Source organism: Columba livia, chromosome 1 (assembly GCF_036013475.1).
Source record: "Columba livia isolate bColLiv1 breed racing homer chromosome 1, bColLiv1.pat.W.v2, whole genome shotgun sequence".
In the NCBI taxonomy this organism is placed as follows: Eukaryota; Metazoa; Chordata; class Aves; order Columbiformes; family Columbidae; genus Columba; species Columba livia.
This window is the reverse complement of record NC_088602.1, coordinates 143,890,664-143,904,201: the sequence shown is the minus strand read 5'-3', so window position 1 is coordinate 143,904,201 and position 13,538 is coordinate 143,890,664. Positions and strand designations below refer to the sequence as shown.

The window sequence follows — 13,538 nt, the reverse complement described above, 5'->3', positions numbered from 1 at the left end:
CAAATAAATGAAAGAGCTGAGGAAGAAATAAGGTATTTCTGCAATGGGCAGGACAAGACTGTGTCTATGAAACCTGTCATGGGTATGATGGGCAGAAACAGGGAACTGGTATCCCACGACTCCTGCAATTTGATTTCAGAAACATAAAGGGTCTGGAGAATCTATTTTTCTTGCTCTGGTTCCACAAAGTATTCAGAGCATGACTCAGCTTTTGGGAGGTGGCTGGTGAGACTTGTGTCTGTGAACTGCTACTAGTTATGTAGCCCTAGGGGGTCTTAGTCATACTGAAAGAACATGCAGCTGACAACAGAAGCCAGGGGTTTCCAAAACCCTGAATGGTTCACTTATCTCATCCCGGAGTTTTGATGCCCTTTAAAAAGTTCTCCCAACTGTAGATCTGGATGAAAGGAGGGTGAGAATGAGGCACATTGTGCAGCCACTCTCCGCCCACCCTTATGTAGCTGGGAATGTGCAAATGCTCTAGCACAAAACAAAAGGAACATGGTCTTTGAAACACACCCCCGCTGTCAAAAACATCCAAGATACTGCAGCCAGGATAGTGAGACACCTGCCTAATGCAAGTATATGTGAAGCATCTGCAGGGCTTCAGATTATGGACTTGAGATTGCCTTTCAGACTTGGATTGAGAAACGTGTCTGTGCCACTGGGAGATGGGTGCAAGAGGTTCCCAAGCAGACACCATACCTGCAGATGTTGCTGAATCCAACAGCAGTCTGCACACCTTTACCTTCAATCTGCTGCTCCATTGCTAGGTAGGCTGCTGAGAGCTGGGTAAAGGATTCATTTCCAGAATGAAAGACTTCCACTTAGGTGTCTCCATGTGTCACAGTTCCTGTGAAACACAGACCATGTCAATGAAGGTAGTGGAGTCCCGAGAGTGCTTCAGCTCACCCTGAAGAAACTTAATGGCTGGTGAGCTGTGTCAATTACTGGGCTCTCTGTATTAATTAGACCCGCATTGACTGTACTGCAAGCTTAGTATACATGGACCCCTGAAATGTAGACATCTTCACAATGCTGTTTGAATACAAAGCAGTTTCTCACCCCAAGTAGCCCAAAGACTCTTCTTCTAGAATGAGGCGCTGCTCTACTCTCCTGTCATGGCAGGAAGCCCTGCATATTGATCCCTTTTCCTCTCTCTGCAGTAACTCATTTGGTCTTCCTCTGTGGAAGAGTAACAAGACAACAGGGGCTACACACCTGTCTGCCTTAGGAGATTTTGAATATTTCAGATGTGGTGAGTGCAGCCAAAACCTGATGTAGTGTTACTCTTCCTCACCTCCGGGGGACCAACGGGCAATTCAATTGTGTGCTAGAAACATCTGTTATGCTTCGGTTTAAGTCTTGTGTTCCATTTAAAGACCAAACCACTCTCCCTAAGTACCAAGGGTCTGAGGAGTTTCACTTCCACCCTTCCAATAGCTTCTCTTCCCACAACAACACAGAGGGGGAATGGGAAGAGAGTGGGGAAAGAGGTCAGGAAGAGACGTCAAAGACAGGGTCCTTTCTATGGAAACTAAATGACAAATCTTAATGGTTATCAAAGCTAGATTACAAGCTTTAAACTCTCGGTGTTGCCCACTCTGCAGGTAAAAAAGCTTGACAAAACCAAGAAAGAGTTCAGATGACTGCACAAAAGGCCCAGGATTCATACTTCTTTGAAATTTGAGGAGACAGCCAGACCAACAGATGAAGAACTGACATGCAAGAGAAAGTCCTCAACTGAGCTAATGATACACAACACAAGGAAGACATGGTTACCTGGTAAATGGCAGAAATCGTCCTTAATCTTCTATACTGGATTACAGGAAATAATCTGAGTGGCTTCCACAGTAAAGAATCACTCAGAGATCTGGCCAGTTGGCCTCTTGGACAAAACATAATCATCACCACCAACAAAAACAAGTTATTTTTGCTTTCCTATTAATAATACTACCTAAATGAGGCATTTAGCATCCCTGTTCCTGCAGTGTCCCTGTTCCTGCTGTAATGAGAAAACCACACACGTAACTAACTAAAACCAAATTAAACATGTTCCATGTCATTCCACTCTCCTAATAAATAACACTGAACAGATCTCTGTGGGGGCTGGTGGCTGTCACTTCTTTTTTTTTTAAGCTCAGCATTTTGCCCTAGGACTGTCTGTCCTTGTGGAGTGGGAACAGCTGAGAAGGTAATGAGAGAGGCAGCGTGGGCTGATGTGCAGAACTCCAGCTTGGGAACCCATAGGTTAGCTGTGGAGTCACCACTCTGTCTTATGACAGTCATTTCAATCTCTATAAGATATTCAGAGGCAGACGTGGCCACCTCAGAACTGTTCTTGGTGAGATTTTATTGTGCCACGAATGGAGAAAGACCAGAATGTCAGCAGCACTAAAATACACCTCTCACTGACATCTCTGCACCACAGAAGGATTTTTTTGCACTTCCAGAGATCTCCAGAACTCCAAGTTTCCTTCAGCCTGCACTAGCAAGAGCTCCACCTGGGAGCCAGTGCAATCACCTGCAGCTTTGGCTGTTCCCCTTCTGACTCAACACCAACTACTCTGCAGGCTGTGTGGGTTACCTTCTTCTCCCAGAGCCTAGAACAGAGGGAAGTTGAAACAAAATACCCTTTCCCAGAGGGCTTCCTGCCTCTGCATTTCTACACCAAGCCTTAAACAGGCATAATCCCTGGCGAGACCTTGTGCAGAAAACAGTAAGGATAAAGGATGCAAGTTCTGCTTTGTTACATCATGATACACTGAGAACAGCTCTGCTGAAAGAAGGATATTGTGATCGTGACATTAAGAACAAGATTTGCCCATAACCCTGTCTGTGTGTAAGCACAGCAAAGTTACTCTGTGTCCCTATGAACTAGCTTCTGTGGTAACTCCTCAGAAAAGAGAGATGAGTGGGTATGTTTGATATATCGGTGCTTGACATACTCTTTACAGAACTCAGTGACAGTCTTTGTGGCAGAATGGGAAGATAATTATTTTAAATTACTTTCTAAGTTGTTTAACTTACCACTCTCTTACCCATGTATGCACATGCACCAAAATGCATGTGCCCGAGGGGCCTGTGGGACATGGAAGACAAAGGAGGACACCTGTTAAGTCTTCACTATATATCTTAGGTTTCTTTTGACTGGTAATGACAAACTGGGTTTGAACTGGTCTTTTACATGCTTTAGGAATCAGCAGTTTTAATGAGGTGAAACTTTTGCTTCAGAAGCTTGCTTGCTTCAGCCTCCAAGAATTTCAGACAAGGTTGCTGTCCATTGTCTTTATTAATTTTGGGTATCTGAATGGCTACAAATCTGCCTCTCTGATAGATAACAAGAAGAGGAATAACAAATGTGGTGTGCTATAACCCTTTTTGTCATCCTTTTGCTACCAGATGTCAGGTTTTCTGCTGGTTAATCATGTATGGTGCAGCCCTAATCAAATCTAATGATGCCAAAAAAGCACTCCTCAGCATGTACTAGTTTTATGGGTATCAGTTGGGACCTTGGATACCAATAGATGCCATCTCTGCAACCCTTGGTCTTTTTTTCTGCTGCTTTCATACTGTGATTCATATTTCATTCAGAACAGTCCTAGTATTTGTGTTACAAATCTTTACATGCTGACCAAAAAACCCCATTAGCCTAAGAATGGTCTGATGGGGCTCCATGGTCATACTTGGGCTAACAGACTTCTATGCAAGTTATCCAGAGACTCCAACACTTCTCCTGCTACTACAGTCGGATTTGTCACCGGGAAATCTCCCTTCTCCTCTGTTCCACCTCCAGCCTGGGTCTTCAACACAGGCAAGTCTGTCCTTCTGTGTTTAAGTGCAGGATTGCTCTACCCAGGCCTTAAAATAGGAAGAGACTTGTAAGAGATTTGAAAATGGAACTTAGGACTCTAAGTCATCATGCATTTTTGAAAGATGTGGTCTGCATCCATATCATATTACTGCTCAGCTGCGTGGCTTTTCCTAGACTATCTGAAAGTGGATCTGTACTGCTGTGTTCCAAAGGGGGGGTTTATTTTAATATTGTACTAAAATACTGACAATGAAAACTTGTTACTTTAATTAGGCAGTAAGCACTGTCATCCTGGGTTTTAAGATTTTGACCAAGTAAATGTTGATTGCTGAAGTAAATTTTTACCATTTTGGAGTTCACAGGATTTATTTTACTGCAAATGCTATTGTTGTCTCCCTTGATGCCTTCCAAACTTCTCTGGGGACATGAAGCCAGGACAACCTGCTATCTTAAAGTCAAAGCCTTACAGTGTGTTTTCTTAAAACAGTTATTTCATGGGCCAAGAAGACAAAGCCAACCAGAATGAGACATCTGTTAGAGGAGACAAGCTTGCCTAATTGAATCAGAAGCTCCAGAATTTACATGGCAGTTCATCTTCAGACCACTATGCTAATACACAGGAAGTCAACAACCTACTGGCCACAGATCAGACTACAGAGCCTTTCATTTCAGCTCGAATGCAAAATTGCTGAGCAGCGCAAGGCTACAGTATACACTTCATGTCCCAGCTGCACACCATTTGGTCTTAGGCCAGATACCAGGAATATTGGTCTCATGAGGGCCAAATGTCCCAGTGAAATCACCATTTTTAGCTATTTGTTTTGGGTTCCAGATCAAGCAAAAGAAGTCCTGATTTTTGCAGGCCAGTGATCTAGCCACACTTCCCATACAGTATGCTGTCAGTTCTAATTGCTCAGCAAGCAACTGCAGGTAGGAGGCTGTCCCATGATCTAGCTACCCTGGCCCACCAGAGCTCACAGCAGGCACTTTGCAGCTGGGCTGACTACAAGCCAAAGCAACACATCCAATAGACTTGGCAGAATTTATCCCAATTTTTTGTACTACCATTTAGTATTTATTTGAGGATCAAGAGTACTGGGATGTGACAGGGTGCATCCCACAAAGTGTTCCCTTGACTTGGGCCATCAGAACAGTTTGCTGGGAATCTGCAGTGGCAGATATGCCAGCACAAGTTAGAGGAGCATTTTTAGCCCATGACCAGGCTTTGCTATGAGAAACCTGACAAAGGAGACACAAAAATGCAAAGGTGATCAAAAGGCAATGATGGAAAGCCAGCTCTGCACACTTCTCCCTCAACCCATGAAACCGCCAAATGCTGTTTTGGCTGCTGATTGGCAGCTGTATTCTGATTTCTCTCCTAGGACACTGATGATGAGCAAACTGCAAAATTACACTTGAAACATTCTCTAGGGGGAAAAGAAATCTATTGGAAAGAAAAAGATTAGGCAATGTTTCTAGGAGTCACATGCACTGGGAATAGGCAGGTCTTCAGACTGTAGCATAAGACAGCCTAGGACCTCAACCTTCCATCCCTACAATAGTGACTCTGGGCTTTGTTTCCCACTGATGTTAGCCTCATAAAGACTGCAGCTATGCTGAGGGGGTGTAAATAATACTAGTATTATTCCTTGCTAAAAATTATATATGCACTTTGCATAGCTGAAAAATCATGAGACGAAGTAGAAGGCAGGAGAGAAAAGGGTCTGAAGCTTTTCATTGTGAGAAAAAGGCAGAAGATATTCCACGTGCTGCTTCAACAAAGCCAGAGAGGCTCTGAAACGCCACCTGGAACCAGCCAGGGTCTAGTCCTGTGGTTCCCAATCTTTCAATAGCTGACGCTTTCTCAAGAGAATAATCAGTATTTCATACGTCACTGAATCGAACTGCTCACCTGCCTCAGGGCTGCCATTGCCTCCCTGTCACGGTGCTCCTGCGTGAGTGCTGACAGTATCCAAGGTCTCATATTACAACGCTGTTAATGTGAAACTGTATGTCACGCCGGGTGCTCTCAGTTCAATTACGCTTCCAGGTACTCTCTTTATTAACACGCAGGCATCTCAAATGACATAGGCGATGCAAGTTCTGTGCTCTGAAAAGCTGACAGACATGTTGGCAAAAATATCTGCATAAATTTCAGTTGTTTTCGTCCCACTAATATGTTAATACATGCCGTGAAACTAATTAAGAAAAAAGTCTAATCTGTCCAGCTCCAAAGAAGCTGAAACAGCATCAGTACAAAATCAGCGGAAACAAGTGAGACAGTCTAAGCAAAGAGAAGCAGAGGAAAACTGAGATGCTCAAACATTATTACAAAAAAAAGAGTATTTGGGCTTGAGGAAAAGAGACAGTGAAACAGTAGGGAGGTGTGACCATTTCCCATTTTCCTCTTCTCTAATGTATTACCTAAGCCCTTGTCTTGTGAACACAAATACAATTGCACCCCTGCAAGAGGCACACACCCTCCCCAAATAAATGCGATAATTTGGAAGACACCTCAGTGAAAAACATGAACACTTAAGAACACATCAATGTTCCCAGCTACATATAGCTACAAGATCAATGCTCCAGCCTGCACAGTCTGCTCTGCAGAATTGACGCTGCAAGCAGCAGAAATGTGCTTGTATAAAAACAGCAGAAGCAAGTCCTGGGGCTTCCTCTCCCTTTGACACGGCTTACCTCTCTGTTAACCAGCCAGGAGCTCTCCTTTTAGAGAAACAGACAAGCTGTTAGCACGTGGGCCGCTATAGTAAGAGGTGTCTTGGATTTGCTGGGTATTCACAGCAAGAGCAATGACCGCTTCAAGCCAGTTCTCCCCAAATATTCAGCTGCCCTGACATACACACAGTGATGGGGCCACCAAGGAAGTGCCTGCAAAGTTGTCATTGCTCGCTGATGAGGTCCATACCTGTTTTTACATCTTCTCTAAATAAGGAAGACGCTGCCCAACCAATTTGATTCCTTTGCTTTCAGCAGCCAATGAAACCCCACTCCTGCCTCTGGTCTTGGGTGACAGTGCTCACCAAACCTCAGCCAGCCTGAGAGGACGTCAGGTTAGTGTTACAGCCGTGGCAGGCTTACCTTTGGCAAGCTGTTGATGTCAGAGTGATGATGTGGGGAGGGACAGCCTCTGCACTATAAAGATGGGTCAATCAAATATAACTGAGGCTGCCCACCGGAAAGCTGGATCTACAAAACATGGTCCCCACCAGTTCGAGTCCTGCCGGCCTGTCTCTGCTTCCAACCCAACTGTTATCGGGCTTTAGTTTCATGTCAGCAATCTCTATTTGCTTTCCAAAAATAAGCCTCTGCCACTATGCTGAAGGGAGAAAAACAAGAAGGGTGGTATTTTTAGGGCCATTAATTCTGACCACGTGCCCAGGAGGTGAACCGGATGGCCACGGCACAAAGACTTCTCATCACTATGTCCTGCGAAGCCAGCATTCACCGGACGTTGCCTGCTTTCCTTCTCCTCGGTTTTCTAGCTGGGATTGCTTCAGCACATCCAGTTGTAAGCAGAACTAATGGCACATTGCTGGAAAGAGGATGGCAATCTCTGTTGTCCAGGTCCATTGCTGGGATGTCAGGGGAGAAGTCAGATGTGAACTGGGAGAGTGACTATTTGCTAGGAATCAAGAGGCAGCGAAGGCTTTACTGCAACGTGGGCATCGGGTTTCACCTTCAAATCCTCCCAGACGGAAGGATAAGCGGAGTTCACAATGAAAACCAATACAGTGAGTTGCATCCAGAAATGAAATAGAATAGATGTCACTTAATTGCTGTGAACTCTAGTAATTACCCTTCATAGAATGTAAATGTTATTACTTGATATTATTAACCTGTGCTACATCTGTTGCCTTTTAAAAGTCTCTGGGATCAATAAACAGTAAAACCCTCCAGGCTGGAACATGTCACAAATGCTTAGACAAATTTAGATACAATTTATTTTTATTCTGCTTTACTTCGCAGATGTGAAAAGACAAATCAGGTTGAAAATGGTCTCTCTGCTGTATTTTCTCACTCCTCACTTTCTCATTTGCTTTTCAAATTCAGGAGGCTGTTGCTGAGCACAGAGTACCAAAGTATGATTTTTGAATCCCAGCCAACTAGTGCTGTTGGGACACTCCATCATGGAACAGGCTGGCTGTTTCTCATTTGCTTGTTCTTGTGGGTGCTGGTCTGTAACCATAAGATTAAAAGAAAATCACTAGCCCTATGGATGTGAATTTCCTGCAGAAGGTAGCTGCTAAAATCTTTTGCAGCTAAGATATCATTGGGAGACTTCAAAATGCGAGCTATACTTCTTTAAAGCTCAATAGCAAAGGCTCTGTAATTACAACATGTTAGATGAAAATAATTGGCTTATTAGAAAACCCAAGATTTTGAAAGACCAAAAGAGTCTGATAGAGTAAAAGGATTATACAGCATTTGACTACAGTTCCAGAATTATTTTAATATTCTATGGCATGTAGGAAAAAACAAAATCTTCTCTGTTGTGTTTTTGTTATACTAGACTAGGGAGATAATTCTAGTAAAGAAAATATGAAGTGTTCATTAGGGTTTTGAAAAAAATAAATTATATATTAATTGCCCTTGATTAGCTATAAATTCTGTGATCACTTCTATTGAACTTCTCATTTTTCAGGTCTCTTTGAAATATCCACTGTAGAGAGAGGTGTTGTTAGCCTGTTTGGTGTGAAAAGTGCTCTCTTCATTGCAATGAACAGTAAGGGGAGGCTCTATGGAACGGTGAGTACAAGTGCAAACAGTTTTTCAAGGCTTAAATAAAGGCTGCAAAGGTGCTGGGTTTTTGGTTTGTTTTTGTTGTTGTTGTTGGGGTTTTTTTGTTTTTGTTTGTTTGTTTTTTGTTTTGTTTTGTTTGGGTTTTTGTTTTGTTTTGTTTTGTTTTGTTTTTTGTTTTGTTTGTTATTTGTTTGTTTTTTCCCTCCTGGAAATCTCTAATTGCAAGCAGAGAAAATAGCCTTTCAATCACAGGGAACCTGCCCAGCCTGGTGTCACCAGTGTTATTTAGTGTGACAAGCAGCATGGTTGTTAGAGGTCTGTTATTTTAAAGCTTTCTTATAAGATTGCACAGGGAGCACCCTAGGAAAATGAATGTATTCTGCAAATAGTATGGATTAATTAGATGGCCACTTCTAAGGGCTGAGCACTGCAAACATATTCTAGTAAGACTGAACTTTGTTGCTTTCATTTTGTGGTGCATTATGTGTAAAGCAAAAGTGTGTGCTCTGAAAAAACCCCTAGGAGGTAAAGCTTGTGCGTATGTCCATGAGTGTTTGTGTGTGTGATTGCATGCACATGGGTGTGTGTGCAGATGTGTGTAAGAAGATACAATTAGAGCTATGTATGCTAGCTACCATTAGTAGAATCATGATCAGATGCCCCCCCCCACCAAAACCAACCCCAACATGAAGAATAAATAGGAAGTCTACCCTACAAAGTCAACATACATGTCTGTGGTTATTTTAAGGACCACTTTTGTGAGACCAGGCCCAAAGAGTGCAAAACCAATAATAGCCATTAACAACGCTATGCAAGTCATACTGAAATATCATCACCATCACCCTCATCTAAAAAGTGCTAGCTATGCCATCTAAATGCAGTTTAATCTCTGAGGCCTGAGCAAGACATCTCCAGCCTCAACATTCAGCAGAAAAGGGGCTTGTTGGGAGGTGCATTTAAAAGAGGCTGGCTCTGGGCAATGGGCAAAAGCCATCCATCTCAAACTAATGACTGATACTGATTGCATTCATCTTTTTTTGTCAAGAAACGACCAAGTAATTTCCTTTCAAATAGCTGTAATTTCAACAAAGCATTTCAGTTGCTCAATAAAATACCAAATGTTGTGGAGGACCCATAGCCGTTACTAATCTGATACATTCCTTCTCCTATGGATAAAGAGAGCAGGACATTTTAAGTTTCATGTCTGATTTCAAGCACTTAAAAAGTGCCACAAGCCCAACTGCTTTGCTTGGCTAGGTCTTATAAAAGGAATGCCGTCTTATTTTCAAAGTCGTTTTTAAAAGTTGTAAGAAATGTGCATTTTCCCTTGCTCAGTGCGACGCCCTAAGTTAAACTCTTACAAACTTTCACAAAGCAGTCCAAATGGAACAGCACTAGTGGTGTCTCATGTGCCAAACATTTAATGCCAGGGAATTATTCTGCTTTCTCTTTTAATTTCCTCAATGCTCTGTGTTTGTCTTCTGCTTTTCCTTGCACCTCCTCTCTCAGATAATGTCCTCTTACTGGATTTATGTGATGCAACATGAAGAAATATAAAACTTCTCCTGCTGTATATCTCACTGTCAGTTAAATATGACATCACTAACGTTTTTAAAAAAGAAAAGGTTTAGTGATGATCTGAAGTCTTATTCAAATACCTTATTCAAGCAAATAGTTGTCCCTGCTGTTTGCAAGAGAACTGAAGGTTTTGATAGTCAGCATATCATCCTTTTATAAATTATAGGACCTCTTGCAGAGGAGAGGTGTCAAATAAAGCTACATCATTCGAGCAAAAGAGTGTGATGCTGACAGAAATCATTGCTTGCAAATAAAATGAAGAAATCCATGATTTATGATGAATTAATTTGATCTGTCACAGGAAGTACACAATCCATTTTCTGGACAGGTGGCATCTGAGTTCATCTGACACCAAATTAGCACTGAGGAGGGAGATTTATTGTTGGATGCAGTCACCCCAGCACCACCTGTTGCACACTGCAACAAGTTCTGCTGTGAAAACACTGTTAAGAAAAATTACTTGAGTCTTCATTAAATATTTATTGTGCCTGCTTTGTTCTTCCCCCCACCCCTTCCTATTCTTTAGGCTGTTTTTCAAGATGAGTGCAAATTCAAAGAAACCTTGTTGCCCAATAACTACAATGCATATGAATCAAATGCTTACCGTGGTGCTTACATAGCACTCAGCAAACATGGGAGAGTGAAGAGAGGAAACAAGGTTTCTCCTGCTATGACAGTGACCCACTTTTTACCGAGAATATGAACGTGAGCAAAGCAGAAGATTAAATCCCAGGAAAAACTGTTTCATTTTGCACATGGGAATAATCTCCCAGGTAAAGTATTTATACTGGTCATAGGAAAAAAAAAATAATCTATATATGTATGTGTATATTTGGATTAAAATATTTGTACTAGATTCATCACATAGCATATGTAATACGATGCTGCTGCTCTTCTACTCTGTACAAAATTTACATGGCTGTGTGCCTCCTTTGGTGCTGAACAGAGAAAAATGCAAGCTGGAGTACAATGGAAAAAAATGTATTTGGACGATATAGAATGGCTGTGGATAATAATCTAATCAATCATATGTTCTCTACTAATTAATATTAATTACCTCAGACAATAACCTTTCCTAGTGAGCTGTTTACATACCATGGGCCAAATCATCAGATGACTTTGCTCCACCAAAGCTTCAGGCAGTTCACTCCACCTGAATATCTGCCTGCACCCCTCCTTCTACACCTTGTGTCCTGTCTTGTAAAGTCCTCAACCTATTTTGATCATTAGGGTGCTGATTCCACAACTGTTTCTACACAAGCAAACTGTCTATCCCCAGAGGCCCTCTGTCTCTGAAGGGATTCTCCAGGGTCTCCTTACATGGACTTGTTGGCAAAACGAACACCTATAATCAATTTCACTTAGGAAGGGCCACAGGATAAATCACAGATGGGTCCCAAATGTAAAATATATTTGGAGCTGAGGATTTTGAATGCCGCCTCCTTGGCGTTTTGTGAGCTTAGTTTAGACCTACCTCAAATATAGATGTGTACATCTTTAATATAAATACATGTGTATATATGTAGACATGGGGTGTGTGAGTGTGTATCCATGTAATTGCGTATTTTTAATGAATTAATCATCCCAGTCTCTAGATGTCCAGGTGTCCTTATATGCATACACATGTAAAAGAACATAAATATTTAAAGGAACTGTATTCCATTTAGGCTGAACCTTGTTAATCTCTAATAACTAGAATGGGTCTGCAGGATGCATTTTATAAGATGAATGAAATTCATGAAATATTCCAGTGAAGGGTTATTTTAGAAAAATTATCCATTTTGAATTTTCTTCTATTTACTGCTTTAAGTATATTTGGTTCTTCTCTATCATACTTCGCTGAGGTATGAAGGACAGAAGAAGAAAGATATACAAGCATGGCTTCTTGGGTTGAGGCAGAGGAATTTGTGCCATAATTCCAATTTCTGTCACTTGCGAAGCATCAGTTTCAAAGACAACAGAGCAAGCTGTATGAAATACTCTCCAAAGCTCTCCTAGAAGCCATACAAATGGCATGTAACCTTGCCTTACTATTTTGACAACCTTTTTTCCAGATCACCAGTGAAGCTACATTCTCTGTGCCTTTGAAAGAGTATTTTAAGAGGCCCTAAGTCAATAGTAACTATAAATGTCGGTTACCAGAAGCCTTGGGATTCCTGAATTGATGTCGTGCTCCTAAATTTGAAACTAGATTCAAGGCAATGTCAGAGCTTGAGCATTTTCAGCATAGATGGACCATGCTGCTACAGAAGTGAACATCTGAGTGCAAGATAATCTCCCATGTCCAGCCAAAATGTGGCTATGTCCAGCCTTGACATGCCATTCTATTTGCAGGGGGCATCTATTCATGATGAATTTGAGCCTTCTGACATGCATGAAAAACACTGTCAAGGCCAGATCCTCAGTTGGAGCAAACCAGCCTAGTAAGTCTATCATTTATAGCTGCAGAAGATTTGGCCCAAAGAGCACACCTACAGGGATGTATCTACAGTCATGCTTTCTGAAAAATGGTCAAGACAATAGTTTTGTGAACAAGATACAGTTTTCCAGCTCCTTTTGTGTGATTTACACTTGCATTTATTTTGCTCAAATATCAGTGATGATCACAGTGTAAATGAAGAGAAAAAAAAAGAATGGAATATTGTTTACAGTACGTGAAAGGGACAATTTGAATATGGCAAAGGAAAGGAGCTACTCTTCATTTTCTGGTCTTGCAGTATGTAGAAAGAAGTCAAGTTGGTACACTTTGTTCATCCACAATGTGTGCAGCAGTTTGCTTTGGAAAAATATACATTTTAAGAGAAAAAGCAGGATTTTTGAGTGGAGAGAGTGGGTCAGAGAAAAGTTTGATGGATATCAGACAGTTACATCGACCTAGAATCACTAGAGGTACAGATAGAAGGGCTACGGCTGTGCTGAAATACATTAACTGGCAACCTGTATCTTTGTGTTATCTTCCTAATTGTCTTTGAAATTAAGTTTTAAGAAGGTTGGAAGAGTACATGCATGTAGAAGAAATCATAGTTTGAATGCTGACATGTAAGTTTCTTTCTGATTACAGCTTAAACCAGTGTCCTTAGGATAGGATGAAGTCAGTTCCCTCTTAAACCAATGCAGTCTAGAGTAATTTATTGTTGCCAGTACTGGTAAGTAATGGGATAGCTGTCATAAAAGGTGAGAATCAGACTCACTGACTCTGTTTTGCACATACTGGTCAACAGTGAGAATAAGCCGTAGACCAGGTCACAAGAAGCCTGTTTGGATGCAGCCTGCTGGGCTGAGCTTCTCCTTAAGAACTGCACACCCTTGCAGGTGCAGTTTTGGTGGGCATTTGGGAAGCCCTACCAGTCACTCTGCTGAGTTATTTTTTACACAACTGCTTTTT

The 13,538-nt window shown here is 41.7% G+C and overlaps 1 protein-coding gene and 1 long non-coding RNA gene across 2 annotated transcripts; one reads left to right on the top strand and one right to left on the bottom strand.

Annotated features, from left to right (window-relative positions):
* Positions 1 to 716: 716 nt before the first annotated feature.
* Positions 717 to 7,079, bottom strand: LOC135575764 (uncharacterized). Its single transcript, XR_010467021.1, has 3 exons — positions 6,914 to 7,079; positions 5,727 to 5,932; positions 717 to 853 (listed from the first exon to the last, which is right to left on the bottom strand). It is a non-coding gene; the product is annotated as an uncharacterized LOC135575764 (long non-coding RNA).
* On the top strand, positions 7,032 to 11,743 carry FGF6 (fibroblast growth factor 6). Its single transcript, XM_005503039.3, has 3 exons — positions 7,032 to 7,566; positions 8,478 to 8,581; positions 10,680 to 11,743. Exons 1-3 carry the CDS (start codon positions 7,227 to 7,229, stop codon positions 10,854 to 10,856), a joined length of 621 nt encoding a protein of 206 aa, XP_005503096.1. The 5' UTR covers positions 7,032 to 7,226; the 3' UTR covers positions 10,857 to 11,743.
* Positions 11,744 to 13,538: the final 1,795 nt, after the last annotated feature.